Here is a 27,989-nt window from a genome sequence, read left to right as displayed (position 1 = left end):
CCAGTACTCCAGTGCCAACATTTTTCAAGGCACTTCTATGAACCAAGAAACATGCCAGGTTCAACAGCAGATCTGCAAGCATAACAACATATGCTCACTTACATTCAAGTATTCACACTCATTCTATCATTAGCCCTGACTTGCACTCATTCACTCATTCATTGTCACCTACTCTTGTGAACTCACTTTCACCCTGAATCACTCATTCGCACTTTCACTCACTCTTTTACTCACTTAGACTCACTCACTTATTTTGTCACACACACACACAGACATCACGATCCCATAAACAAACATACATGCTCACACATATACACGCTCTCTCACCCAAACTCACTCTCACCCACATGCACACACACAACATACATTAAAACCATTTTATTTTTCTTATCTAAGATGCCTGTGATGGTCCAGATCTTGCTGCTCTACTTTGTATTTCCCTAATAGTGAACAATAAACTATTATTCACTATTAATGTAATAAAAACGAGCAGAAAACAAGGTAAGAGCCTGACTCTGATAATGCGAGACACTCCTGTGTTCTTGGCGCTGATATTGCCACCTCTGAGGCCAGGAATAACAAAGGCAGTGACAGGGGTCGCAAAAAGGGGCAAGCTAGCGGTTGCAACTGCAACCCCTGGCGACCTCTATATGACATCCATGGGCACGCCCACAAGCAGATCTCTGCCCAGCCTTTATGGTAGGCCAAGGTGAAATTAAATGAAAATGTCCTTCACCCTCCTGGCCTTCAAAAACATGCCCAACCCTGCATTTCCCAGGGGCAAGTGCGAAATTCTCCTGCATTTCATAAAGAGAATCCTGGTCTTTAACCTAGGATAGCACACAATTGGGTGACTTGCTCCAGAGAGGGGGTCCTCCTGTTTACAATACATGTTTATAAAAAAAAAAGTGTTGTTGTGGTGTTCACACCTACCCCGGTGCCCTGTTTGCAGTTACGAGCAGGGCACTTTGGTTGCTGTCCCCTCTCCTGGTCCTTCGTCAGTCTTTCAGGCTGAAATAAACATCATCCCTCAGTAGCAATACAAGGCTTCATATTCAAATTACTTTCCCAAAAGATACAATTTCCCCTGTGCTTAATTTCGTGCGGTATGCATGTGAAACCAGCATAGTAGAAGGGGATTCAGTGCTTAATTTGTCAGAGCCCAAAGTTTTGTTCAAAAGTCTGCCCTCTGCACTAGTGAAAGTCAGGGTGCCAAACACCAAGGATGCGTAGTCTTGATTTCACATTATGCCTCTTTAATCCACCACCAGACACTCCCTGCCTCTTTATCTCATGCTTGCCGGTCCCAGCTTTCTCTCTTTGTCACTGTTTTTCCATCTTTGTCTTCCTCCTTCTTCCCTACTTCTGGGTTTTTCTCTCACTTGCTCTCCATCAAAGTTTGTTGAGATAAATAAGCATCAGACCCCAAAAGAAGAGTGCTGGTGGGCCCCAGCAGCTCAGTGAGGCCCGATGAAGTCATGTTTGGAACCTCAGGCTTCAACCAAATGTCTCTATTTGATTAAAACTAACAGAAAATATGCAGGTTTAGTTAGTATATATTTTGGTGTTTCAAGTTGGGTGAATTCGTTGTCTGTAGAATGTGACATGCTATACGTTGCCATTATCTGCGTTTCTCACTTTGGTGCCACCTCCCCCTCCCCATTTGTCATCCATAGATGCCGACACCATATCCTGCCGCTCCCCTCAGGAGGTGCAGGGGGTGCTGGTGTCCGCCATGGGAGAGAACCTGGACCTGATGTGCTTCACCAACCTCTACCAGAAGGACTACATCTTCCTCATGCTCATAGGCTTCGCCATCTTCTCCACGGGGACGGCGGTGGCCTGGATCACTGGGGTGTGCATCGTCCTCTACAATCGACTCTGCAAGTCGAAGGATGATGACGAAGACTACGAGGAGACGCAGGTGTGCCAGCAGCCGCCCCGACAAACCGCGAAGGACGAAGACTTTGAGGTCTACATCAATGCCTATGTGTAGCTGCCACGTCATGAGAAGGACCACCCGTCTCCATTAAGTGCCTTTCCCCTTCTTTTACACCCTCCTGCCCCCACAGTCCTATTTTATAAATGTATTTTTGTAAACTAAACTAAATCTATAAAAATGAGTAACATTTTCATGTGCCAAGACACCACAAGGTTGTTTCGAGTTTTTCACATTTTTATTGTCGCTCTTGAACCGTACTAAAGATAATGAAAGCTTGCTCCAAAGACGGTGGGGTGTCGTTTGGCACGGCATCGCCCTGAATTGTCCACTTATATACACCTCACCAGACGTTTTGTTAAAAGTTGTGTTAATGATTTCTCAGTGCAGTAGGCCTAGATTACGGTCGGCAATCACCTATCCCAAAACACCACACACCTGCATGGAAATGCCCTCACATACTTCCAAACAATGCATTTTACCTTAAAACCCCACTCGGAACCTGTGCTAAAGACTGGTGCTGCTGGGGGTGGGCTAAGAAGCGGGGCATAGCACCACGCAACATGTTCTAACCAAAGACTGGATTTAGAGTGTAGTGGTAACGTGTTCTGGAAGATAAACTAGATGCGTAGGAGGATTCACGAGTGGAATTAATGCCACCTTAGTGATAGTATAGTGGAGAAAATTCCACCTCTGGAGATCCTTTCGGTTTTGCAACTTCTCCAGAAATCGGAGGATTTTTCATTTCCACCTGACTCTAACTTATCCATAAGACCCTTGCTAAGGCGTATTCAGTTCACAAAAACTCTGGAAACATGGTCCTTCAAAAACAAAAGTACATGCGGTGCAACATCTCAGCCAACCAGGCACAAGGACAAGCATCCCCCACTCCTAGACATTACATCTATCTTGTGATACTTCTAGCCTCAGCCTGAGCAGTGCACAAAGTCGAACATCTGGTACACATGGTTTTACACCCAATTTCACACTTTCCTCCTATTAATTGATGAGCGCAAATACAGCTCATAACTTGAGTTTTGTCATGCAATTTTCTCCATGTCCTACACTGAGGAAATTGTGCATGTAAAAGTGTTTAGCTGGGGCAGTAGTGTTAAAAAATAGGCACCAAAAATGTGTGCAAGTTATTTGGCAAAATTTAACACTGAAGTTGCAAACGAGTGTAAAAACACACCTGAAACTGTACACAAGCCGTGCTTGGATTGAGGTGCTTTTGCAAATGTTATAACCTCTAAACTCAGAATGCGGCAATAAGAGGGTTGACTGTCTCAACCATTAAAAGCACCAACACATTCCTTGTTGAAGCCCAAAGAATCCATTTCATGATGACTGTAAGGACCAAAGGGGTCAGAGGCTGTTACAAATAGAGGACAGGAATTAAGGTGTGTGAGACTTGTTAGCTTAGTGTACTACTAAAATATCGACTGCAGAATATCAACTACCACTACACTGTCAAGATAAATATATATATATATATAGATAAGTATAGATTCATCATTCTTAACTCCACTCCAGGCTAACTGTTCTGTGTCAGAATATTGAAGTCCTAAACATCAGCCTACAAAACTGTCGTTCACCGAAAATATCCCATCGCTATATTGTCGAGGTAGGAATACACAGGTAAGTATAGACTCGCTGTTTTTAATTCCACCTCTACATAAATTGGCAATATCTATTTACACAACACTGTCAAGGTAAGTAGATGTGGAGTTAGGGAGAGTAAATATAGATTTACATTTAAAGATCTTTGACGGCCTACTTCCCACTCATCGCTTCTCAGGTGAGAATGAGAGGAACCGCTCTCAACTTGTTGTTCTCCTTTTTCCTTCACCTTAATAGCATGGAGTAGCCCTTTGAACCCATTCTTAAATTAATCAAGTGGACCATGCAACAGGTATTTGTTATTCCTCTTCTATTATTTCATTGTTAAACAATACCTCGTACCAAACTACTGTTGCCTGGGCATTCCAGTACTTCACGTACACTGATATGGGTCTGAAAAATTTCAACCACGTGCCTCCAGCTGTGTTTGTTGCTGGCACACAAGCAGTGCTTGCTTTGAGCCAATGGTTGCAGGTGGAGTTCACCAGCACTCATTTTTGCAGACTGGCACTTATTTTTCCTATCAGACTTTGAGCAAGAGAGAGAGAAAAATCGCAAGCAAGAAAGATGGAAGCATCGAAAGACAGAAAAACACTGACAAAGGTAGAAATTAGAGATGAAGAAGAGCCTGCAAGAACGAGAGAAAGGGGAAGGTAGTGTCTAAGGTGGAATCAAGTGTTAAGTTAAACAGCCTGCCCAAACATTCCCACTTTAAGTGAGGGTACCACTAAAGAGGAAGCCGTGCAATGGACTGCAAAAATACATAGAGGATATATAATTAATATGTTCACAACAGACGTTCCCCTACTTGACTGAAGATCGAAAGTAACCCTGATGAACTGAAATTTGGCACTCACACTGGTCACAAGGAGAAATATTTTTGAGCAGCAACAGAACATAGGAGCAAGGGGAAGTATAGATGCTGGTATAATTAGCTACCTGCTCATGAAGTTCCAAAAGCAATGACGCTTTTCTAGCTTGTCATTTTATACAGTCAGGGCAGGCATCACTTTTGGTTCACCTCTGAACCTGGAAGCTTAGGTCGTCCTCCACCTTGGATACCTGGTAACCATCTGTTGTGTTTGCAGGCGATATCCACCATCTTCAAAATGTGCAGAGTGCATGGGGTGCTTGAATACGTGTTGAAGGAGATGTGCTGATGTCAACATTCTAATTAATTCCTTACAAGGGTCGATGTGTATGATCAAGACCATTTGAATCTTTGTAATACCTAGTATGCCTTTATAAGATTAAGTATTAGTGTCAATGAAATTAAACGTCCACAATACAAGAATTCAAGTCAAAGCCATACAGGTTTATTCAAAATTAAGTTAATTACATAAGACAAAAAGTTGTTCAAATCAGTGATTTGAATTTATGAGTCAGAATCTGATAATGCAAGACGATCAACATAAGGCTGCCCTCCAAAGTAGGCTAACAGCCAGAACCATAGTATAATTTACCATGAGCACTTGCATAGAGTCTGCTTCCAAAGAATGTGCAAAAATCTCTAAGTACAAAGTCATTAAACAGACTAGCATTGAGTCTGCACCCTAGGAAGTAAGCCAAAAGACTCTGCCTATAGATCAAATAACAGGCTAGTACAGAGTCTGGACACTTAGACAGGCAAAGACCATCTGACTCATCTCGCAAAAACATCACGTTTCACAGGATTTTAGGCAGAAAAGCTTGAGATGGTGCGATATGACATAATTTGGTTGGATTAACAAAGATACAAGTGAATTAATCAGTGACTGTTCAAATACACAATATACATCGAACAAATTAAATCTAGTAAACATCTACTTTGGTGCATACTAAAATAGTTTAAGAACTTAAGGAAATGTCAGTGCTTTTACGTGATTTAGCAGACAATAACACTTTCAGAGCATGATTGGCTCTCTCGTTCGAGCCTAGCAAAAGGGCCTGGGATATTGGAACATCAGGAACATCCTCAAAATGGCTTCCTTTTACAGAGGCAAATTAATACAATTGTATTTTATAAACAGACACTGTGAAGTGAGTTTTTGTTTGACTTAGTTTGGTAAAATGGAAAAGAACACAGAGACATGCAAGTGGATAGCAGGCTTGTTCACATAAAATAAAAGTGCACATTTATTTTTGCAAATATGAGTGAATGTCAATGCAAGCTGGCTGAGGCCTAATGATGTCGACTGCAGCCTAGTTATGCTAACTTAAGCACATCTATATTAAGCATTACTTTCCTCTTATTAAAAACGCTCCTACACTGACTACTGAGCTGACCCTAACACTTTCTATTTTCTTGGCATGGTCCTAGACAGTACCTAAACACAAAAGGGAGTCCTGGGACGACACGTTTGACCCTATGACGAAGCATTCCACGAAATGTGGTGAGGATTTTTTTTTATCTAAAGAGATAAAGAATCCGTTGGGAGACTCAGGAAGCTTGCAAAAAGACTCATTGAGTTCCAAAATAAACCTTTCTTCCGAGACCTGTTGGCCCCTTTTTAGGTCTCGCCTGACCCAGCGCATGCGCTGGTCTGGCGAGACTTATTGAGAGGGCTCCAAAAAGTGGTACCAGGCCAGCCTAGAGCTACAGTGCATTCACTTTCACGACCGCTTTGATGTTTGATCGCGATCACTTTCACTTTTGCGGCCGTATGGCATAGCCAATAGGTCTCGCTTTTGGGACCTTATAAGTATTTAGTTATGCAACTGTTGCATGGCTAAACACTTATAAGGTCCCAAATGCGAGACCTATTGGCTATGCCAATGCTTGTTGTGTTTAGGTATGCTGGACCAGCATTTCGTTAGACCACTCTCCCCCACCCCCTTTTGTATTAAGGCCCTTCAGACAATATTCTGTATGAACACTCAAGTGTCATTTTCTAAAAACTTTGAGGTAAAAATCTATTGCTGTAACTAGTATGACTTCCTGCTTGCAACACCAGATGACCTTTCAACAAACTCTGGCTTTCCTGACTACCTGGCAAGGATCAGGGCCGGACTGGGAACGCAAACCGGCCATGGCAATTGAGTTGGACGGGCCGCGAAGGGGGAGATGTTGTGGGGGGTCAGTGAGCGTGGAAACAGGGGGCTGATAAAACCGGCCCCCGGTAACAAAACCGGACCCCCAGGAGTACAAAACCGGCCCCCACCGTGGCGACCCATCGGGGAAACACCTGGTGCCCGCTACGGCCAGTCCAGCTCTGGCGAGGATCTAGCAGGGTTAGCTTGGGTGTATTGCACATACAGATACACAAACTTAAGTTCACTGACACTGGTAGACTGCACAATTACTGTAGGCTGGCACAGGCAGGTTGAATTGAGCAGAATTACTGAGGTCGACTGCAGGGTTGGACTGGGACACAAAATATGCCCGGGGCACCATAACAAATGTGGACCCATTAGGGAACCGGGCAACTAAAAGAAGTGTCCCACATTTGCAAATCAAGTCTGTTTTAAACTTGTAGAGCCACCCTGAATAGCTGTTTTTCACGGTATGGACGTCTGTATGAATTTGCGTTTGCTGCAGGAAATGTTTATAGTAATATGGTACTATACAGGGAATCAGCAGTAAAAACCGGCCCAACTGGTCATAAAAACAGGCCCACAAACTGCTAAAAAACCGGTCCACACACGGATCTGTTCAGACCAGCCCATCAGGCACTGCCTGGTTGCCCTGTAGGACAGTCCAACCCTGATCGTGAGTCACGTGACATCGCCTCGTGACTCAGGAAAGGTGACGCGCCCCAGACACACGCAAGATTGCCAGCAGGGGAAGAGCGGAAGTAGGAAGACATCCGATCACGGATCGCGAGCTTAACCCACGATGATTTTCACTGATTGGCCTTAAATATGGCTGGCGGAGGCCTTCTCATTAACACCCGGGGATACTCCCTGGCGTGTGCCAACGGGCTCAACTTGCAGTAATCCTAGCCGGCTCATGAATTCTTTAGGCCCCTGAGCGGCCTTTAAATTTCACTGCAAGCACTTTGCGATGTGTTGAACTGGACACAAAATACGCTTCTCCAGCCCTCTGCCGCATCACTTCATGCCACAGGATGGCTTATATTATTGTTGTGCCAGCGGCAGTAGGTAACATGCTCTAAGGGACTCACACACACAGCCTGCAAAGATCTCAAGTTGGGCTTGTTACAACTCACAATGCTAGATTCGGCCTGCTTCTAAGTGCTGCCAGTTATTGGCAGATAGGGGAACAGCAGCACAAGGAGATAAAGTGATTTGCCCAGGATCACACAGCTAAGACAAATGGGAAAACTACGATTAGAACTCAGCTCTCAAGGTTTCACAGTTTAAACTCTAGAGAACATCTCCTTCATTCATCCAGTGACACATGCTTTTGGGGTTCTGCATGTCCCTACTCCCTCTTTTTCACACAAGCAATCAAAGTTTCTTGCCGGTTACAAGCACCCAAAGCAAGTGCACAAACTTTACACTAAATGTTTTAAACACTCTTAATACCATCGAGAACATTTATAATATAAACAATAGGTTTAGAAACCTTTAGACCTGCAAAAATAGAATCAAGTGCATATGGTCAATGGTGATAGGACTAATTTTAGATAAAGCAGTAATGCAAGAAGTGGTGACTTCCTGTGAGAGGAACATGATTTTTATTGCAAGAGCTGATTAAAAAATGGATTCCAGTTCTTTAAAAACTAACCATGTAAGAAGCAGAAACCCACGTGCATCAGACACTTCCCTCAACTGGGCTCTGCAAACCATCGGGGCCTCTTTGCTTTTTGGCCCAATCTGTTTTACCAAAGAATGAATATATACCGCATAAAGATTGCAGAATCAGAACGATGTTCATTTGCGGTTAATTAAAACCAGACAAATATTTTTTTTTAAAACATGATGAAATCACAAAAATTGGGATTGGATAATGCTACTTTTCATGACACAAGGACCCTCTTTTGTATACAGAAAGTAAAATAAGATATTAATCACAGGTTAATGTTCAAGGCCACTTGTCTCACACACAATAATGGATTTGCCACATAATCCATCATCTGCTGCATAATTTGCACATTTTAACCCAAAAAATATGGCTTCTAGCTCAGACAGACAAAAAGTTACAAAAAATGCGGCAACACTTGTTGCCGTGCAGCTAAAGGCACTTCACGAAGGTTGACTGTTCATCTTTCAGTTGCATATTGGTTAATTTGGGAGTTAAACTAATAATAATATGGTGTAAATGTTCTCCAGACAGTATTGATGTGTTAAATGACAAAATAATGGACTGATACTTTATGCCGTATACTTTGCATTTTCTTGCTGCATAATTTAGTAAACCTGACGCATAATTTGGTCCTCTCTTGCCACATAATTTGCAGTGGCCCTGGTCATGTTACAATCAATCCAGTACGCAGTTATATTGCTCACTTTTCAACTTTTAGACACTTTGTTGAACAAACACTGAAAGAGTTAAATATCTTGGCTATGCAAAAACGACTAAAAGGGAAGACGGTTTCTATGCCACATGGGCTCTGCCCTAATTTTCGTAGTCCTAAAAAGAGGAATCAGACATTTTTGCATTGGCAGCATTAGGTGGACACCTGGCTCCTGACATCTCAGAGACTGTGCACCCAGTGGTTCATTTGTTCAGGTGGTGGGCACCGGAACTCTATTTTAGAGGCAGAATTTATTTCTCATTGTCAGACATCAACCACAGAAAGACAGAAAAAGTCAGAACAGAGAAAAAGGAGAGGGAAGACAGAGACAGGAAAAGAGTAACACTAAGAGAAAGAATGAATGGAAAAGAACATGCAAGCGTGACATACAAAAAGAAAGAAGGTGAATAGTGGTAGACTAAAGAGGCATGAGCTGGATGTAAGACTAAACAGAGTTAGGGGGGTCATTATGATGGCGGGCAGATCGCCAACTTAGTATTTGACGAAACCAACCTTTGGTAGTGCTGGTTGCAGGTTCCTAAGAAAAGTTCTGCCCCCTACACCATTTGTTTACAAAGTAAGTCATAGGTGCACCTAGGCCAGCAGCTGGAAGCAGGATTTCAGTGTCACCATTTGCGTGCAAAGGCTGCCACTGTTAGAATGCCATATTGAAACTTAGGGCCTGATTCATAGTTTGACAGACAGCCCGTCATTCCGCCATGGCGACATACTAAATTACTCTGTCTCCATGGTGGAGGGTGGCCCTCAAAATCTATGAATGACCGCCAAGCAGGCATTAATTTAGAATGCATTGAGAGGAACCGCTGTCACCACAGTTCCTGCCAATGCATTTTACACTTTGATGCACAGCTGTGTCTGCATGACACAGCCTCTGCACCAAACACTATGCCCCCCTCACAATGGGAGTCATCTCCCATGGCGGAGGATCATTATTTGCATTTTACTGGCCTTCACCGCCGGGGTTTGCATGGCTGTGACAGACAGTAAAAAAAATGGTTATATGTCCGCCCATCCTGATTGGATGGGTGGGCATATAGACGGCCCTTACTCCGTCAGGTCGTTGGAGAAATTTGGCAGCTGCAAAGTAAACTTCAAAGCTCGGCATGCATTTATTTATAAGAAATTCACCAGTAAAGGGTCAGCTATAGACACTATTAGCTTTCTCCGTCCAGACCCACAACCAATATGGGGGCATATTATCAAGCCCAATTTCGCCGCTTTAGCGGCTGTTTTCGGCCGAAAAGCGGGAATTTAAATATCGCTCTATTATCAAGGACACGCTAACGCGTGTTTCCTTGAGTTAGCAGCCGTCTCTTCTCCACTTTCCATTTCAGCGATATATATCGCTAATGACATGCAAAGTGGGCGTTCCTCCCTAAACCTACATGGAAACAGTCGCAGACACAACTACTCACCATTTACAATGCAGCCCCGGACCCGCGACGCGATCAAAAAAGTCCAGCTAAGCGGAGTTATCGCAGGATTTTAACACCTGCTTTATTCTTGACTTAACCATCAGTTGCATGGGAGGTGGATTGAATGATTAAGTGCACACTTGCCTATTAGCAAGGTGTTCAGTAGCGATGTACAATTATCGCTGCATTTCCAACGTTATTGCCAGTTATCGCCGTCTATCGCAGGATTTTACATCGCCTGTGAGCTAAGCATTGCTGGTACGCCGCTAACACGGCGATGTATTCCAGCGATAGACGGCGATAATGAAAACACGCTAAGCGCGTTTAGCGATAATTATTGCTTGTCCTTGTTAATATGCCCCATGGTCTTTTTAAGAAAGGGTCTACTTTCTGCGAAACACTAATCAGATCAGAGCATTGGTTTTCATAGTTGATGTTTTTTAAAATGTGGCAATAGGTGCAAATGATTGGAGATTCTGTGCAGCCCTCAGAGCATAGTGCATTGTCATTCTACTTGGTTCCAACTCACCGGCGGTCCAGTACCTATCTCCAGTAAATAATCGTTTGAAAGCAACTGTATTTCAGAACACATTTAGCAAAAATATTTTCTGCTGAAAATATGATCTCTTAAACATCACTTAAAAAATATTGTCCCGCTGGTGATATATTTTATATTTGTATCCCTAATGGGGCAATATTTTGTGAATGGTACAATAAATCTGTCGGACGATCTTTTGGTCACAATATTCTGATATCATGCCTTTGAAGCTGAGTCAAGAGTGTCCGAGATTGGGGGTCATGGTTAAATAGCCATGATGGCGGATGTGTTTAATTAGAGGCATTAACGGCTCTAAATCCTGCAAATATTAACAAAGGATGACAAGATAGCCAAACCATGCCAAGCGGAGTATTTGCAAGCGGCAGTCAATGCTATCTGGTCAGGCGGCCTAAACACCAGAGCAGACGCAAGGCCAGATGCAGAAAAGACCGGGCCTTGGCAGAGCGCATGCCGTCAACCAGTGTGCCTGGGGAGCTCCATCCTGCCGGGATGACTGGTAGGGAAGCTGGAGCTTCCGCGGCCCATGCAGGTAAGAGCAGAGCCAGGTGGTGAGGATTTCAACAGACGAATGATTTAATTTTCACCCGTGGTCGTCTGTTGAATGCCCAAGCAACCCTGCTCCACCACCACACCGCTCTTACCTGCACGGACCACGGCTGGACTGGAGCCAGCCGGTGAGTCCATGGAGGAGAGGGGACCTGTCCTGTGATGCACAGCCCAACACAGATGACAGTACTGCAGTAACCAGAATAGCAGAAACTGAGGTGAGAACAGGGCTTTAAGTGGCCCGGGTCCTGCCGGTGCTCAGCACCAGCAGTCCTAAAAAGCAGGTGCTGAGATGGGTCTCTATCGGGCACTTGATTTTTACCCTCACCCTCAGGGTGAAAAAAGAATCTTACTTCTCCAGCAGATCACTGCTGAAAGCATTTGATGTAACTTCATAGAGACTCGTTTTCGTTCTTTCAGAGTCTCATCATTTTAGAACGGAAGCATTTTTAATATTATATACAACAAAGCCATAGTTGTTGCCTATTTATTTCATGCAACTAACAATCATTGACAAAGCCAATAGTCCTGGCTTGGTGTAGGTGGAATGTTACTTGTTGTATCGTATATCTGGATGCAATGACAGGAGCAGCAAAATACCAGTTGCAGACCTGTCAACTCACGTGGTGCCACCGTGTGACACACGATATAGGCTCCCTTCACACAGTCACCCTGTGAGGAGCCGATACCTCACGGTGGCAGAGAAAACGAGCTGAAAACCACTGTAAACTGGATTTTTAGCTCTTTTTTGGAGGCGTTGAAGTGCCAACGTCCATTAAGGAGTGTGAAAATGTTGCAGCGCGAGACCAACTCCAACACCAATATCCTCCCTGTGCCGCAGACCCGCCGTCACGCACACTCATTCATACACGCATTCATTGGTGGGGCCCATAACACCAACTCACACATGTCACCATTCACGAGTCTGCACACATAGGAGGGATGAGAAATTCAAGCGCTGGACATGTGGAGGGGGTACCTTTACCTATAGGAAAATATTTACATTAAATACATCATGTACATCTGCATCTGTAGAATCCTAGCTTTAACATCAAGGCACTCCACCCACTTGGTCATTGGACCAATTAGTTGGATTGGTTGATGGTGATTGTCAAGACCAGCTTAACCTCACTACAACAATATATTGAATTACATAATTAATTGACTCTAAAAGAATCACGAACACCTGAAATCATTTAAAAGATTTTATGTAATAAATTTGCATAAAGGAAATTATCATTTATTCTCTCACTATTAATTTTCACTTGAGCATTGCCATTTATTCAGGACATAAATCAAGAAACTGTTTAATAAAATCATGAAGAGAAAATGTAGGTTTGCATTAATTTCATTATTCTCAAAATGGTTAAAAATCAATCCTTGGTCATGTAACTGACAGAGGGTTCCAAAATGAAGGATCAGTGAACCATAGTTAAAAACATGCATTTAATTCTAAAGATTTCCTACACTAAAACCTTCCTACCCAGCACTAAAACCCCAACTTACTTAATAAACCCTTGACCTCCTCGACGACTTCTCTCACCCAGGCTAGTGTCCTGCAACGATCTCGAACCTACAGGGGTCATCAGTGCACAGTCTGGCATAATTCCAAGCTCCCAGCATCTCTCCAAAGCAGCTTTTTCTCCTCCGCCATCTCTGATACTAAACCCCAATTTTGGTCTGATATTTATACTGTGTTTGCTGGCTCTCTACCCTCAAATGTTTCAACTCTTGTCGTTTCCCTTGCTCTGATTGGTCATGACAATGAAGTTTTCAGCTCTCAGGATGTCCGTTCATAACAATGTATTTCTCAGCTCCCAGGATGTCCATTAATAACAATGTAGTTCTCCGCTCCCAGGATGTCCGTGAATAACTTTATGTTTGACAAGCTGATAGATAAAAATTTGACTGTTCACAGTTCAATAGCAGGCATTCAAAGGTTCATTGGCAGGGATTCAACTGTTCAGTGTCAGGGATTCAGCTGTTTCCACGTGGTCATTCTTTGGCAGGCATTCGAATCTTTCTCTTTGGCAGGCATTCAGCTGTTCTCGTGCTATCATTCTGGCGCTCAGCCACTACCGCATGGCCTCGAACATAGTCAGCTGGAGTTGCAAAGTTCAGTGGAGCACAGTGCATGCACGAGGTTCCTCCAGCCAGATGATGCAAGCATTCTCTACTGCGCAGAACCGGGAAAAACGAAGTCATCTTGAAACTGGCCACCAGCCAAACTACGATAAACACACAAAGAAAATGTGAATACACAGAAAATAAGTGTTTTCTGTCCCCCTACCCACCAGGGCTAATATTTATCCCCTAAAAACTGTTACCTAGCGGAAAAGCATCACTCTGCAAGCCATTTAAATGAAGCAAAAGCAGCATGCAATGCACAATGTACACTACAACATAGACATGCACTATTACACTATTTAAAAGCACAAAATAGATTAAACATGCGTTTTACACCATTAATTAATATGTTAATCAAACCTGTTAATGCAGAGCATTTCCCACATGTAATGTGTGTGTTTGGTTAATACACAGCAAACAAAATTAATATATTACTTTGTTATGGGGGGTGATTGGTCTGAACGGGGTACACACAAAATCTTCTGTACTCTGCTCCATCAATCCCCCCTTTGATGATTTCATCATCACCAAATCCCAAACCACCCATTCATCCCACTAAATTTTATTCGATCAGACACTTCTTCTTAATAATTTTGTTAGCTCAGCATATTTCTTTCTCATTTCTCCTGTTCTCGACAAAAGTATTATTTTTAGTTCTAAATCTAAAACTTACTTAGCCTTGTGAAGTGCAGTTCTATCTACTTGTGCAACTATTGGTACATTGTTAACAGCACCATTAGTAAAATGGTACAACATAAACACATCCTACACCCAAAGCAAAAATGTTATATCTATTTTTAGGACTGTCCATATCCGCTATGGTATCTAAGTTAACCTATACATGAAATCTACTAAATATGTACCGTATGTACAAAGTGTGTTTTCACACTTGAATGACTTTCTGTCCTTTGCCCCTTCTTTTATTTTAACCACTTGGAAATGGTTCATGAAAAATCGTCTTCGTCTTGTGTGCTAAAACCCAAAAGTGTTTTCTGTAACACTGTTAGGGTGGCCTCAAGTCGTTTTCTTTGTCCTGCTCACTGTCATTGTCACTGTCCCTTTCCTTTCTTAAATCTACTTCTTCTATGTTTTGGAGGACTATGTAAGTCCACTCAGGTGGCCTGTTCAATTTCTCCTGTTCTAACTTGTTTGTCATTTCAGAGCTCTGATCTTCAAGAGCTGTTGTTCCTTTTCTCACTATCTTCTACTTGAGTCTCTTTACTCCGTTGGACCACATGTGTGAATCATCCTTCTCCATAGGTTCATAGTCTTTGTTCAGAATTTCCTGATCATCCGTTTCTTCTCTAATGTCAGACAAGATAACTCTCAGGATTTCTGAACCTTCTTCTCCCTTGCTTTCAGTCTCTGTATCTGCTTGTATTTCACTTTCCCTTATCTTGAACTGTATGATTTCTGAGTCTTCTGTTCTCTCTTTTTCATGTACTTGCCTCTGCTCTTGACTTTTTTTCTGTCCTAGTTCGGCAGTACCATCTAAATCGTTGTCATGTGAAAAATCATTGAGTCTTACACCTTGCTGTACACTCACAGAGTCTGTTATTCTAGTATCACCAGTTTCACAGTCTGCTTCTCTTCTGTTAACAGCTTCTGGTTGCTCAGCACCTGATTGTGAACTTGTATCCAAAATCTGCAGTCTATTTCTCAGTGGCCTATCTTGTTGATCAGGTACATATGCTTCTCTCATTGCTCGTCCCACTAGTATCTTGTAGGGATTTAAACCTGTCCTTCTGTCAGGTGTACTTCTCATGCTGATTGGAACTAGGGGCAAAACATTCGGCCATTTCAAGTCAGTGGAATCACACATATTTGCTAATTTGACTTTCATTGTGCCATTCACCTGCTCACCAACTCCAGAAGCTTCTGGACAATAAGCACAATGCAGTTTCTGTTTAGTCCTCAGTATTTCACAGATCAGACTGATAACTTCGTTGGTGAAATGAGTTTCCCTATCTGTGTGTGCCTGTCCATGATACATGCGTGCAAAATGGGCAAACATACTGTCGGGCATAACAGCTCTTTCATCTTGGTAAACCCAAACATCATCCTCTTCTTTTTGTGTGCAACCTTCTTTTACCCATGTTTTCTTTTCCTCATCGCTTGCCTGATCCTGCAACTGCCTCACTTTTTTCCATGTTTCTACTGTGTTAGTAAGCATGAAATATTGGGAAAAAGTGTCCTCCTTCGCCCATGCCTGATTCAAAGAACAGTTCTGTTTTGTGCAATAATTTGCCAATTCATCTGCAAATCAATTCCCTCTGGTAATATAGTCAGTTTCACATCTGTGAGCATCAGGACATGCTAATGATCCCCTATCAACTATTCGTTTCTTCTTCTTTCTCCACCTGCTTCTCCATTTCTCAACATCCCTACTTTTTCTCAATAGGCAAGCACAAGCTTCTCCCTCATTCTGCTTATTATTTTCCTTAACTAAATCTGGTGGTTTCTTTTTCTTATCCAGTTTCCCAGCTAGGTCTGGTGGTTTCTTTTTCTTCTCATGTTTTCTTGTGCACTTGTCTCCTAATTTCTCAAACCCATTGCATTAAAAAATATATTTAGTTTCTGCAACGTGCAATTGTATTCCTGAAGAACTCATGGTCTTATTTGCTTCATCATCCATATGTACGCTGAAACTTTTCTGAAATGGAAAACTTCCTGAAACATTAATTTCATATTTTTGAGCCAAATCATTCAATCTACTATGTGTAGTTACTGCACATGTATTTGTCTCCTTACTCAGGGAAATTAATTATTTTTCCTGACACTGGTTCATATTTTCATTATTTAAATAGCAAGGACTGTTAATTTCCTCAAGCTCAAATGTTGAATTTAAAACACATAGGGCCACATGCATCAACGAGAAAACTGGTCGCAAACGGGCAGATTAGCAGAATCTGCCCCTTTGCGACCGGTATTTTTGCATTTGGGATGCATCATCCCAAATGCAAAAATCGCAATTTAAGGAATCTCTAAATAGCGATTCCTTAAATTGCGCTTGCACTTAAGGAATCCCAAATTGAGATTCCTTAAATGCAATGCATTAAAGTTAAAAAATTAGCGATTTCGCTAATAGGGGGAGCAAATTACCATGAAGTTGAACTTCATGGTAATTTGCAAAAACTTTGAAAAATGCACTTTTGTGCATTTTTCAAAGTTTCATGTTGTGCACACACAAGCCCTTAGAGCATGTGTGTGTGCAACATATGTGCACAGATCAATTTCAGGGGTGCAATAGGGTGTCATTTTGACACCCTTGCACCCTTTAAATTGCATGAGCAATTTGCGAGTACCTACTGGTACTCGCAATTTGCTCATGCAATCTCCAATTCATTCCTATGGGCCTGGAGGCCCATAGGAATGAATGGGACGGCATTCCTTAATTGCGACTCGCAATTTGCGAGTCGCAATTAAGGAATTTGTAGGAATCGCTATTTTTATAGCGATTCCTACATGCATAGGCTTTTGAAATTCCTTAATTGCGATTCCTTAAAAATCGCAATTAAGGAATCGCAAAAGTCTTTGTTGATGCATGTGCCAGTAAGCTGTTTCTCTTTTTCGGGCTCTGGGTTAATTTGTTCCCCCATGCTTTCTATCTTTTTAATTACCACTGCTTCCTCAAACCATGTTTGAAAAATCCCATCTCCAAGTATATTTATTTTATCCTGGGCTGTGAGTGCTGTAAACACAATTTCTCCCCCATCTTTCAATGCTTGGACTGTCTGGGGTAGTTTCTGTTCAATAATCTGTGAATTCTGAGATTCCAAAGTAAACCCTGACATATTTACTCCTTCTACAGCTGTTTGACTCTTTTGAGTAGGGACCATATTGATTTGGATAGTCATAATTTGTCTAGGCACTGTCCGTGCATCTGCAGCTGGTAGTTTTTGCACTGAATCAGTCACATTTAAAGCAGTAACACCTGGAGGTATCACTGTCAGTGCTGAATCAACAGGTAGTGGGTCAATCTGAAATGTCTGCACATTTCTCTCATTCTGCATTTCTCTCTGTTCAACAGAAGCAGTAGCCACTGTAGTACTTACTGGTGCACTATTTTCAGTATTTTTAATGGGAACCACATAAAGTGGCGGACACTCAGTTAACAATGCATCCATTATTTCATCCCCTGAATCATTATTTATTTGAGGCTTGTCATCATTAACTCCCTTCTCCTGCATCTGGTGCTTTACCTTTTTCTCCTCACTTTTGCAAACAGAAATTTCAGAATCTATATTCATTGGGACTGTTAAAGCTTCCATATTCATAGGCAGTTCTTTAAATTTTTCAGACACTTTTCTAGTCCTGACTGCTTACTCATTTTCTTCTTCTTCATGATTTGACCTATTTATCACTTGTGTTTCTTGCCAAATAATCGTACTGCTCATTGGAAGGAGTTCTGGCTTTGTTACTATACTATTAATTTGAACAGATTCCTGTCTATTTATTGCACTATTCCCTATGGGGACTGGAACAGTTTGGAAAACTTTTGTAGTCTCTGCTGGCGGTGCCTTTGGCACCACTGTCGCAAGCTCCCCTTGATATGGAGGTGGTCTGTTACCCAGAATGTCATCCAGCAACTCATCTTTAGTATAACTGTACCTACAGCCTGAAATTTGAACATTCTTCTTTTCCTCTTTCTTTTCACCTCCTGTAGATCCTCCCATACTCCTGACAGCAAACAAATCATTTGGTACATCCACCTGTTGCCATGTACATATTCTGTCCTCAATATTCTCATTCTGATATTTATCCAAACCAAAATCATAACCTCTTCCTGATCTGTGGTGTTCTTTCTCATACACTGCATCTTCCCAATCCATGAATGCTTCAAATTGCATAGGTCTAGGTTTAGGCTCAAGCTTCTTTTATGTTAAAAGAACCTTCTGGAGGAAATGCAAGCGCACCATCTCCTTTTGTATATCGCACCCAATTCTCTACCCACAAGCAGGTGTGATAGCCATACTTCGTTAGCATGTGAAATATATGCGTTCCCGGGGGAGAGAAAAGTCTCCACTCCTGCTTTACTGCAGGCTTGTCTTTCACAAACAATCTTTATACCTTTCCAAACAGCGAAACTTTCTTCTTCTCTTTACCAATATAATAAATTTTCGCTTAACTTTTGTTTTCGCGTTCAGCTAGAAACGTCAGTGCAACACAAAATCTCTACCAATCAGCTTCCTCTGTGCTGTTTCATTTCCAACCAAAACCACTGTGGAAACTGACTCATAAACAAATCAGAAAGCTCTACATCACTTCTGCATCCACCTATCCCAGCGCGACTCTCACTAACGCACCAATCCGGAGCGTCTACATCACACTATTTCTCCACTCCTAGCGCGGCGCACACTAACGCACCAATCTGAGGCATTTTACGTTTCTGACCGACTGTCCAATCCCAGCGCGGTCGTTCTGACGTCAGCAGCCGCTGCAGCAGCTCCTGCTCCTGTCTAGTCCTCCTTCACAAAACCACTCGATAAGTTTTTGTTTCAATTTCTACAATTCTGTTAGTAACAACATAAAAACGTCTCCATTGTCCGCTTCGCTAACCAAGGAATAGCAATAGACCTTTCTCACGAGAATTCCGTCTTTCCCGATAGCAGCGCTTACCTCTGCCCTACTATGGAATCGTTACTTCCGTTGATAAAGTAGCACATCCCTCTACTTCACCCTTCTAACAAGCATTAGCTAACCGTTTCTCCAGAATTAAGACACATAGTTGGAGACCCAATGCTCCTGAGAAATAAAACTAGAGTTTCACAATTAACCCAAATGCCTTTACATTCACGCACTTTCATACAAGCAAAGGTAGTACATTCACACAGAATCCTGTCTTTCCCGAGAACAGCGAACAGTCTGTCCTACTACAGAATTATGACATACGTTAACAAAGCAGCGCTTACCTCTGCTTTGTCCTTCTAACAAGCTCAGAGAGTACCTATTACCTTTCCTGTGATAAGCGTTATCGGAATTCCAGTTGGATCCCTGGTACCTAAGACCAGAATTTCACAGGTAACCTTAGCTATCATACACACTTCTCTCACACAGAAAATGTCTCTAATGGCAACACACGGCGATGTCACCGAATTGAACCCAGACAATGTGTCGTGCAACTTCAATCGTCACACGTTTTCTCCTGTGTACCTACAGGATAACAACAATTCCGCCTTTCCCGAGAACAGTGCTTACCTCTGCTCTACTACGGAACCGTTACAGACTTCCTACATCCCAGAAGCCGTGCAAACAACATACAACTCAACACGACTCCCCATAGAGTGTTAGTACATAAACCAATATCAATAACCAATAATCAATAAGCTATTTACAAGCAATAATCACCAAACCAAAACAATAAAAACCATTGTCTTGCTACCAGAAAAACTGTTTCAGCGCGAGACCAACTCCAACACCAATATCCTCCCTGCGCTGCAGACCCGCCGTCACGCACACTCATTCATACACGCATTCATTGGTGGGGCCCATAACACCAACTCCCACACGTCACCTTTCATGAGTCTGCACACACAGGAGGGATGAGAAATTCAAGCGCTGGACATGTGGGGGGGTACCTTATTACCTATAGGAAAATATTTACATTAAATACATTATGTACATCTGCATCTGTAGAATCCTAGCATTTAACATCAAGGCACTCCACCCACTTGGTCGATGGACCAATTAGTTGGATTGGTTGATGGTGATTGTCAAGACCAGCTTAACCTCACTAAAACAATATATTGAATTGCATAATTAATTGACTCTAAAAGAATCACGAACACCTGAAATCATTTAAAAGATTTTATGTAATTAATTTGCATAAAGGAAATTATCATTTATTCTCTCACTATTAATTTTCACTTGAGCATTGTCATTTTTTCAGGACATAAATCAAGAAACTGTTTAATAAAATCAGAAAGAGAAAATGTAGGTTTGCATTCATTTCATTATTCTCAAAATGGTTAAAAATCAATCCATGGTCATGTAACTGACAGAGGGTTCCAAAATGAAGGATCAGTGAACCATAGTTAAAAACATGCATTTAATTCTAAAGATTTCCTTCACTAAAACCTTCCTACCCAGCACTAAAACCCCAACTTACTTAATAAACCCTTGACCTCCCCGACGACTTCTCTCACCCAGGCTAGTGTCCCGCAATGATCTCAAACCTACAAGGGTCATCAGTGCACAGTCTGGCATAATTCCAAGCTCCCAGCATCTCTCCAAAGCAGCTTTTTCTCCTCCGCCTTCTCTGATACTAAACCCCAATTTTGGTCTGATATTTATATTTATACTGTGTTTGCTGGCTCTCTACCCTCAAATGTTTCAACTCTTGTCGTTTCCCTTGCTCTGATTGGTCATGACAATGCAGTTTTCAGCTCTCAGGATGTCTGTTCATAACAATGTATTTCTCAGCTCCCAGGATGTCCATTAATAACAATGTAGTTCTCCGCTCCCAGGATGTCCGTGAATAACTTTATGTTTGACAAGCTGATAGATACAAATTCGACTGTCCACAGTTCAATAGCAGGCATTCAAAGGTTCATTGGCAGGGATTCAACTGTTCAGTGTCAGGGATTCAGCTGTTTCCACGTGGTCATTCTTTGGCAGGCATTCAACTGTTTCTCTTTGGCAGGCATTCAGCTGTTCTCGTGCTATCATTCTGGCTCTCAGCCACTACCGCATGGCCTCGAACGTAGTCAGCCGGAGTTGCAAAGTTCAGTGGAGCACAGTGCATGCACGAGGTTCCTCCAGCCAGATGATGCAAGCATTCTCTACTGCGCAGAACCGGGAAAAACGAAGCCATCTTGAAACTGGCCACCAGCCAAACTACGATAAACACACACAAAGAAAATGTGAATACACAGAAAATAAGTGTTTTCTGTCCCCCCACACACCAGGGCTAATATTTATCCCCTAAAAACTGTTACCTAGCGGAAAAGCATCACTCTGCAAGCCATTTAAATGAAGCAAAAGCAGCATGCAATGCACAATGTACACTACAACATAGACATGCACTATTACACTATTTAAATGCACAAAATAGATTAAACGTGCATTTTACACCATTAATTAATATGCTAATCAAACCTGTTAATGCAGAGCATTTCCCACATGTAATGTGTGTGTTTGGTTAATACACAGCAAACAAAATTAATATATTACTTTGTTATGGGGGGTGATTGGTCTGAACGGGGTACACACAAAATCTTCTGTACTCTGCTCCATCAAAAACACCCCAGGCAGTCGGCGACAGCCTCAGCAAGTATTTTGGGGGTTTTTTTGGAGGAGGGAGCTGAGGTCGGGGCAGGGGCAAAAGTGCCCCTTAGGTACTTCTCGGCACGAGGCCCCACCCCTCCAAGGCCCAACACTCTTCACACGGTGAAATCTTTGTTTAAGTTGGGAGGTATGTAGTCGGGAACACACTATGCTAAGCACAGATTTTTAGCTTATGTGGTTTTAAGCCACACCCTTAATTACATTGGCCGCGCCCCTCTGAGAAACCCCCCCCCACAGTTTTTTCATCCCACTCAAAGCCCTGGGTGACAATATAATTGATTTAACAATAGATATCCATGGTGATGTAGACAGAGCAATAGAAAAGAGAACCCCCAGTCAACTGCCAGAGGAGACAAATAGATTACAATATTTTAAGTAACACAATTTACCATAGTATAGATCAATAGGTTTTAGTCGGTTGTTTGGGGCGGGCAAGGAAGAAGGTGGGGAGGGGGTTAATCTCTCCTTGGTTCCTGAGTAAGCTGGCTGACCTTTGGTCATAAGGTACAACAGATGCTACATAATTGGAAGTATGGGAGTGTGGGATTTTTTTTTTAATGGTATACAGATAAGACACAGCCCCAATATAGGGAAGTAAAAATCTAGAGTGCAGACAGACTTTAATCACCCAGAGACACATGGAGGATAATTTCTCTCAAAGGCGACCAATAGATATAATCAGCTGCATTTCGTGGAACATAAACAGCCTCTTCAACATATTTGAAAGCGGGGCAGTATTGAGCACGGCTAAATAATATACAGCAGACATATTCTTCTTGCAAGAGACGCACCTCATAGGAGAGCACTGCCCTTGTTTAAGTAGATATGGATTTATTCCTGCTGCCAACTCTGGGTTCTGATGGGGCTCCTGGGAGGAGGGGGTGTGGGGGGGGGGGCAATTCTGATGTGTAAGAACCTACCAGTGTTGTTGTCTCATACTGGGATGGACAATAGGAAAAGATAAGTCATGGTGACTGGTACTTTTGAGGGCCAACCCATTATAATATGTTCTGTCTATGTACCACCACCACTATCCAAGGACCTCTCAACCATACCATGTTCTATTCTACTGGAGCCGATTATGTGACCATGTAGCGTGATGGAGAAGCAAATAAGGACTCTGGACTACTGTGATACGGGGTTCTATTAAAATAATATAGGATGTCAGGATTGTTTGTCCATTCAAAACATAGCAAAATGAAAATAGGGATGAGTCTCTTGGGGTCACAGAGGGACAGACACCGTCTTCTTCTCTCTTCCGTCGGGGGGGGGGGGCTCTTGTGGTGGTTTTAATTCTTTCTGCTTCTCTGGAGCTTGTCAGGCGAAGACTCAATGGCAGGTCAGCCGGTTACCCATTAAAGAAAGAAATATGCCCCGTAAGTAATGGTTTCGTCTCCTATTCTCGTGTGCTAGTGTTCAGGGAGTGAAGGGAGATGCCACCAATTGCCATCACCAGTGTGCTCTAAATGCCGATCTCAGTGCTAAGGTCTGGGGAAGCAGCGCGTAAGAGCTACAGCGCAGAAACATGAAAATCGCAGCGCGAGTGGGACAGGACTCTCAGCTACCACCACCCGCCCAGTCCTTTTCGGCTCTAGTCCCCCTTCCCCACACAGTTTCTAGCCTTCCCAGTACCTTGTGAAGCCACGCCCCTCCAGGGACGTGGCTGGTCTCAGAGCGGTACCGGGGAGGGTCCGGCTCCCGTTCGAGGTCGTCTGTACGTCCGGTGTTCTTGAAGCGACTTTGTCTCCTCTCCGGAATCTCTCCCTCCGGTTCCAGGAGTCCCGGGCCAATGAAAAAGGTCTGGGCACTCTCTTGTAGTCTCCATGGCTCCTTCCACGATTGGGTTCCTCCGTCTGAACGCTCGCACAACGCTCCGTCTTCCGCTTTGTGCATGACTAGGTCACCTGACCAAGTCACGGGATCCGAAAAAGACTCTTCAGGCGCGATTCCAGGGATAGTCCTTGGCGTCACATTCTGTGAACAGAGGAGAGGACACGGGGTCAGGTAAGGGGGGGTAGCTTTCTGTAGTAGTATCCGGGGACAGGGGGGAAGAGGGCAGATGTTCGTCACACACCCCTACCCCAGTCTGTTCACAATCGGGGAACAGTGGAACACTAGAAAGGGAGTCTGCGTTCCCGTTGTCAGAGCCTTTGCGGTGGCGGACTTCAAAGGAGAAGGGTTGTAGGGAAAGAAACCAACGCAGAATCCTTGGGTTGTACCCCTTATTACGGCTCATCCAGAGAAGTGGGGCATGGTCTGTGTAAAGGATGAAGTGGGAGCCCTTAATTTGTCTATAGCCCATTTCAGTGCAAGACATTCCTTCTCGTTTATTGGATGTTGTTGCTCCTGTGGGAAATGCTTACAACTTATAAATAGGATAGGGTGTTCGATCCCGTCAGGGGAAAGCTGTGACAATACCACCTCGACCCCATGTTCCAAGGCATCTGCATGGAGCAAAAAAGGCCTAGAAAAATCAGGGGATCGCAAAACGGGACTGGAAGTGATGGCTTCCTTTAGTGGAAGAAAAGTCCTCAGTGCCTCGGGAGGTGGATATGTTAGGTCCTTCATATTGACTCCCTTTTGTAACAGGTTTGTAAAGGGAGTGGCCAGCTCGGAGCATTGGGGAATGAACCTCCTATAGTAACCAAGAAGCCCCAAAAATGCCCTGACCTCTTTCTTGGTGGTGGGAAAAGGGGCTTGGATGATGACTTTAACTTTTTCTTCTTGTGGCTCTATGAGCCCGTTCCCCAGGATGTACCCCAGATACTTGACTTTTTGGAAGCCTGCCTTTGACTTCTTTTCATTTATGTGCAACCCGGCAGACTGCAGGGCCTGTAGGACCTCACAACAGTGTTGAAGATGTAGTTCCCAGGTAGGGCTGTAGATGATGATGTCGTCGAGGTAGGCAGAGGACTATGCCTGGTGAGACGATAAGACCTTGTTCATAAGTAGGCTGTCCGGAATTCGGTTTAAACCGAATCTAACTGACAGTACACTACCGGCTGAAAATCAGCGCACTCGGTTTAAACCGAGTGTCACTGATTTTCCTTGCTGTTGCACCACTTGGCCACTTGATGGAGCCAAAGCGTTAGATGCAAAGCCCCAATGCTGTCCGGACTTTGTCTGGCCCCACAGATGAATATGCAATTAGTGATTTAAGGTCTGTTTGTCGTATGCAGATTAGGCTCGTTAGCACTACGCCTCATAAGGCTAGAATTATAAACGGGTATGATATTTCTTTTGTTAGTGGAGATAGGATTATAGTAATTCAAATAATGCCGAGTTTTGAATGGTGAGGAGTGCGACTAATAGAGGTAAAGAGCCTGCTAGAGTATAAAATAGAAAGTACGTGCCGGCATTTAATCGTTCGGTCTGATTCCCTCAGCGTGTGATGATAATCAGTGTTGGGATTAGGGTAGCTTCGAAGGCGATGTAAAATAGGGTGAGCTCTGTTGAAGAGAAGGCAATGATTAGGGAGGCTTGCAGGAGGGTGAATATGATTAAATAAGTCCGTTGTCGGGGCAGCGGGCTGTTTTTTAAGTGATTTTGGCTGGCTAGCGTTATTAATGGGAGGAGTCAGCATGTTAATACTAGATTTCTGAGCATTGCCCGTAGAATACCCCTGGGCGGGATGCAATAAAGGTTGTTTGATTGAGTCGTCCTGGGATGGCGTCTGTTTTTACCCCCATGGATGGAACTGCTCAGGAGTGAAGCACGTCTTCTGCGGAGATAAGCATTCGAATCGGGGACTCTATTGGAACCACTATTCGGTTATCGACCTCTAGAAGACGGAATTGTCCTGGAGTGAGCTCTTGGGTTGGTAGTATGTAGGAGTCAAATATTAAATCTTCATAGTTTGTAAACTCGTAGCTTCAGTATCATTGATGTCCAATTGCTTTGACTGTTAGGTGTGGGTCGCTAATTTCATCTATTAAGTATAAAATTCGTAAGGCGGGGAGGGCGATGACAATTAAGATAATTGCAGGCATGATGGTCCACACTATCTCGATTTCTTGAGCGTCCATAGCATTAGTGTTCGTGAGTTTTGTGGTTATTTTTGTTGTAATAACATAAAGTGTAACGTGTTAATTCTTCCAGCAATAGTCAGAGTGGCGAAGCGGGGGCTCTAGAAGGGGTGAAAAACCAACAAAGCCTCGTTAACAAGCGAATGGTCTTTAAAAGACCTGTGAAGTACTCAGGGGCAGCTGTGTGCGTGCCCGGGGGTGTATGCACTGTCAGCAACCTGCCAGGCCAGTTTACAATACTTGCATCACCCTCTCTCTGCCTGCCATTGCGCTCCATGAAGAAAAAAACGTGCATTTGCGTTTCAAATGTCCGATGCTGCAGCAGCACACTTCCAAAGCCCATACATGACAGTAACCCGATTCAAGGCCTCATTCTCCCGATTTTTTCTAAAAAATCTCCCTCTTTGCTCTTCTGAAATGTTGGCATGTATGAGTCAGTGTTCCGCGGTCGTAATTCCCTAAATATGCCTAGTGCAACTTCACCCTTATCTGACGAGCAATATGGAGGGCACCAGTCCCTTGCACCAAAGACATTGATGTGGTCTATTATTGCTTTGGGAGAAATGGTCAAGGGGCCAGCAGCTCATCTTTTCAGATTGGAACAGCAAAGAAAAGTGCAATGGTCATAGGATTTTACTATAAAGGAAACAACTGAAAAGGTTTAAAATAGCTCAGCACTGTGCTGGAACTATAAAGACACATTTCCAATAATGCCTGTTAAAAGTTATTAGCATGAAAGTTGATCTTACTATAAACTAGGCCTGGGCAAAATTTCCGTTCCGTTCGCGGAATTTGCGATAATTTGACATTTTTGCGTTCCGCGGAGAGCGCGAAAATGTCAAAAATTCCGGTTTCCGCAGCTTGGCGATAATTTGTTTCTTGCTCGCGCTGTAAAATGATACATTCTCGCGCGCGCGCGATCGCCTTACCTGAATCCCTGCGTTCGCCGACAAGTTTTCTTGATCCGGTCGCGTTCTCCATGAGATGTTGTATTGTTTTTAGCCATTTGCGCTGTCTCGCGACAGTTCGCGCCCGCAGTGACGTCATGCGTCGCGCGATCACGTCTTTCTTCTCGCGATCATGCACCGCGAGAACAACTCAAAACAAGATGGCCGCGCCCGCAAGCAGCCACATGGGTAAGTTGGCGACCCGCAACCATGCAGAAAATCGCGCGAACATGCCGGAAAAAAACTTCCGCATCTTCGCGATATTTCTGCTTGTTTGCGATAATTTTAAACATTCTCGCGATAATTTGCGAAGGTTAATTCCGCAAATTCCGCCCACCCCTACTATAAACCCCACTTACTTGAAGATGGCAGCGGTCGACACACATCGTAGGGTTTTAGCTTCAAGACTGTTGATCGAATAAATGGATTTTGCAAAAGTCCCTGGGAGTGCAGCATCTCCTTTTGTGAAATAATTTGTAATGGGTTTGTGGTCTTATACCCCCAATGTTGCATCAGCATTAGAGCGTGTTGCTTGGAGACCACATTGTGAAATAATGTTTTAAGGCGGCAGTGCCCGGTGTTGGGATTGACAATGCAAGAGACTGAAGTTAGTGTGGAGATACTAATCTCCAGTGTTTATATTGTAAATATGGAGACAAGTGTCCCCCAGTTGCAACTCCCTGAATGCATGAGAAATGGGTAGCTATGATGCATAGAAATGTCCCTTCACCAACCATGGCGTTTGAAGCCAATGAAGCCTCACTTTGGTACTCTACGCAAGTGTTAGATCCCTTCCGTAAAGGGGAATTTTCGCCAAACTTTGCGAAGTACAGCTTCATTTTTGACCGCTTTAACACCTCTGAGGGCATATGCGCCCAGTTCAACTCATATGTTTCAGAACCTGGCCCAGACAATGTCAACCTTGAGGTGCACCAGTATTGGCATGGAAAGCTACGTCAGTGGCCAGAGTTGGCAAATTGTGTACTGTCTGTTTTGGCGTTGCCAGTCTCAAGTGCCAATGTCGAGAGGGCCTTTTCCCAAAAAAAAGTGTACATGGGTAGGAAAGAGAGAGTGCGAATGACCAAAGATTGACTGAAGAAATATT

At 43.3% G+C, this 27,989-nt stretch overlaps 1 protein-coding gene and 1 long non-coding RNA gene across 2 annotated transcripts in view; one reads left to right on the top strand and one right to left on the bottom strand.

The window, feature by feature from the left end:
- LRRC52 (leucine rich repeat containing 52) overlaps positions 1-2,149 on the top strand; it is a 127,642-nt gene extending 125,493 nt beyond the window's left edge. The window contains exon 2 of the mRNA XM_085600081.1: positions 1,677-2,149. Coding sequence (XP_085456207.1) covers positions 1,677-1,996 — 320 coding nt within the window. The 3' untranslated portion in view covers positions 1,997-2,149. The remainder of the gene's footprint in view (positions 1-1,676) is intronic.
- An 18,329-nt stretch (positions 2,150-20,478) lies between these two features.
- Positions 20,479-27,989, bottom strand: part of LOC146833638 (uncharacterized) — a 90,948-nt gene continuing 83,437 nt past the window's right edge. Inside the window, exons 2-3 of the long non-coding RNA XR_014960260.1 lie at positions 23,545-23,886; positions 20,479-21,462 (exon numbers count right to left, since the gene is read on the bottom strand). This is a non-coding gene — a long non-coding RNA (uncharacterized LOC146833638). The remainder of the gene's footprint in view (positions 21,463-23,544; positions 23,887-27,989) is intronic.

The sequence above is a fragment of the Triturus cristatus genome, chromosome 4_2 (genome assembly GCF_964204655.1).
Source record: "Triturus cristatus chromosome 4_2, aTriCri1.1, whole genome shotgun sequence".
Lineage (NCBI taxonomy): Eukaryota > Metazoa > Chordata > Amphibia > Caudata > Salamandridae > Triturus > Triturus cristatus.
The sequence above is the reverse complement of the archived record's forward strand: the minus strand, read 5'-3'. Positions and strand labels throughout refer to the sequence as shown.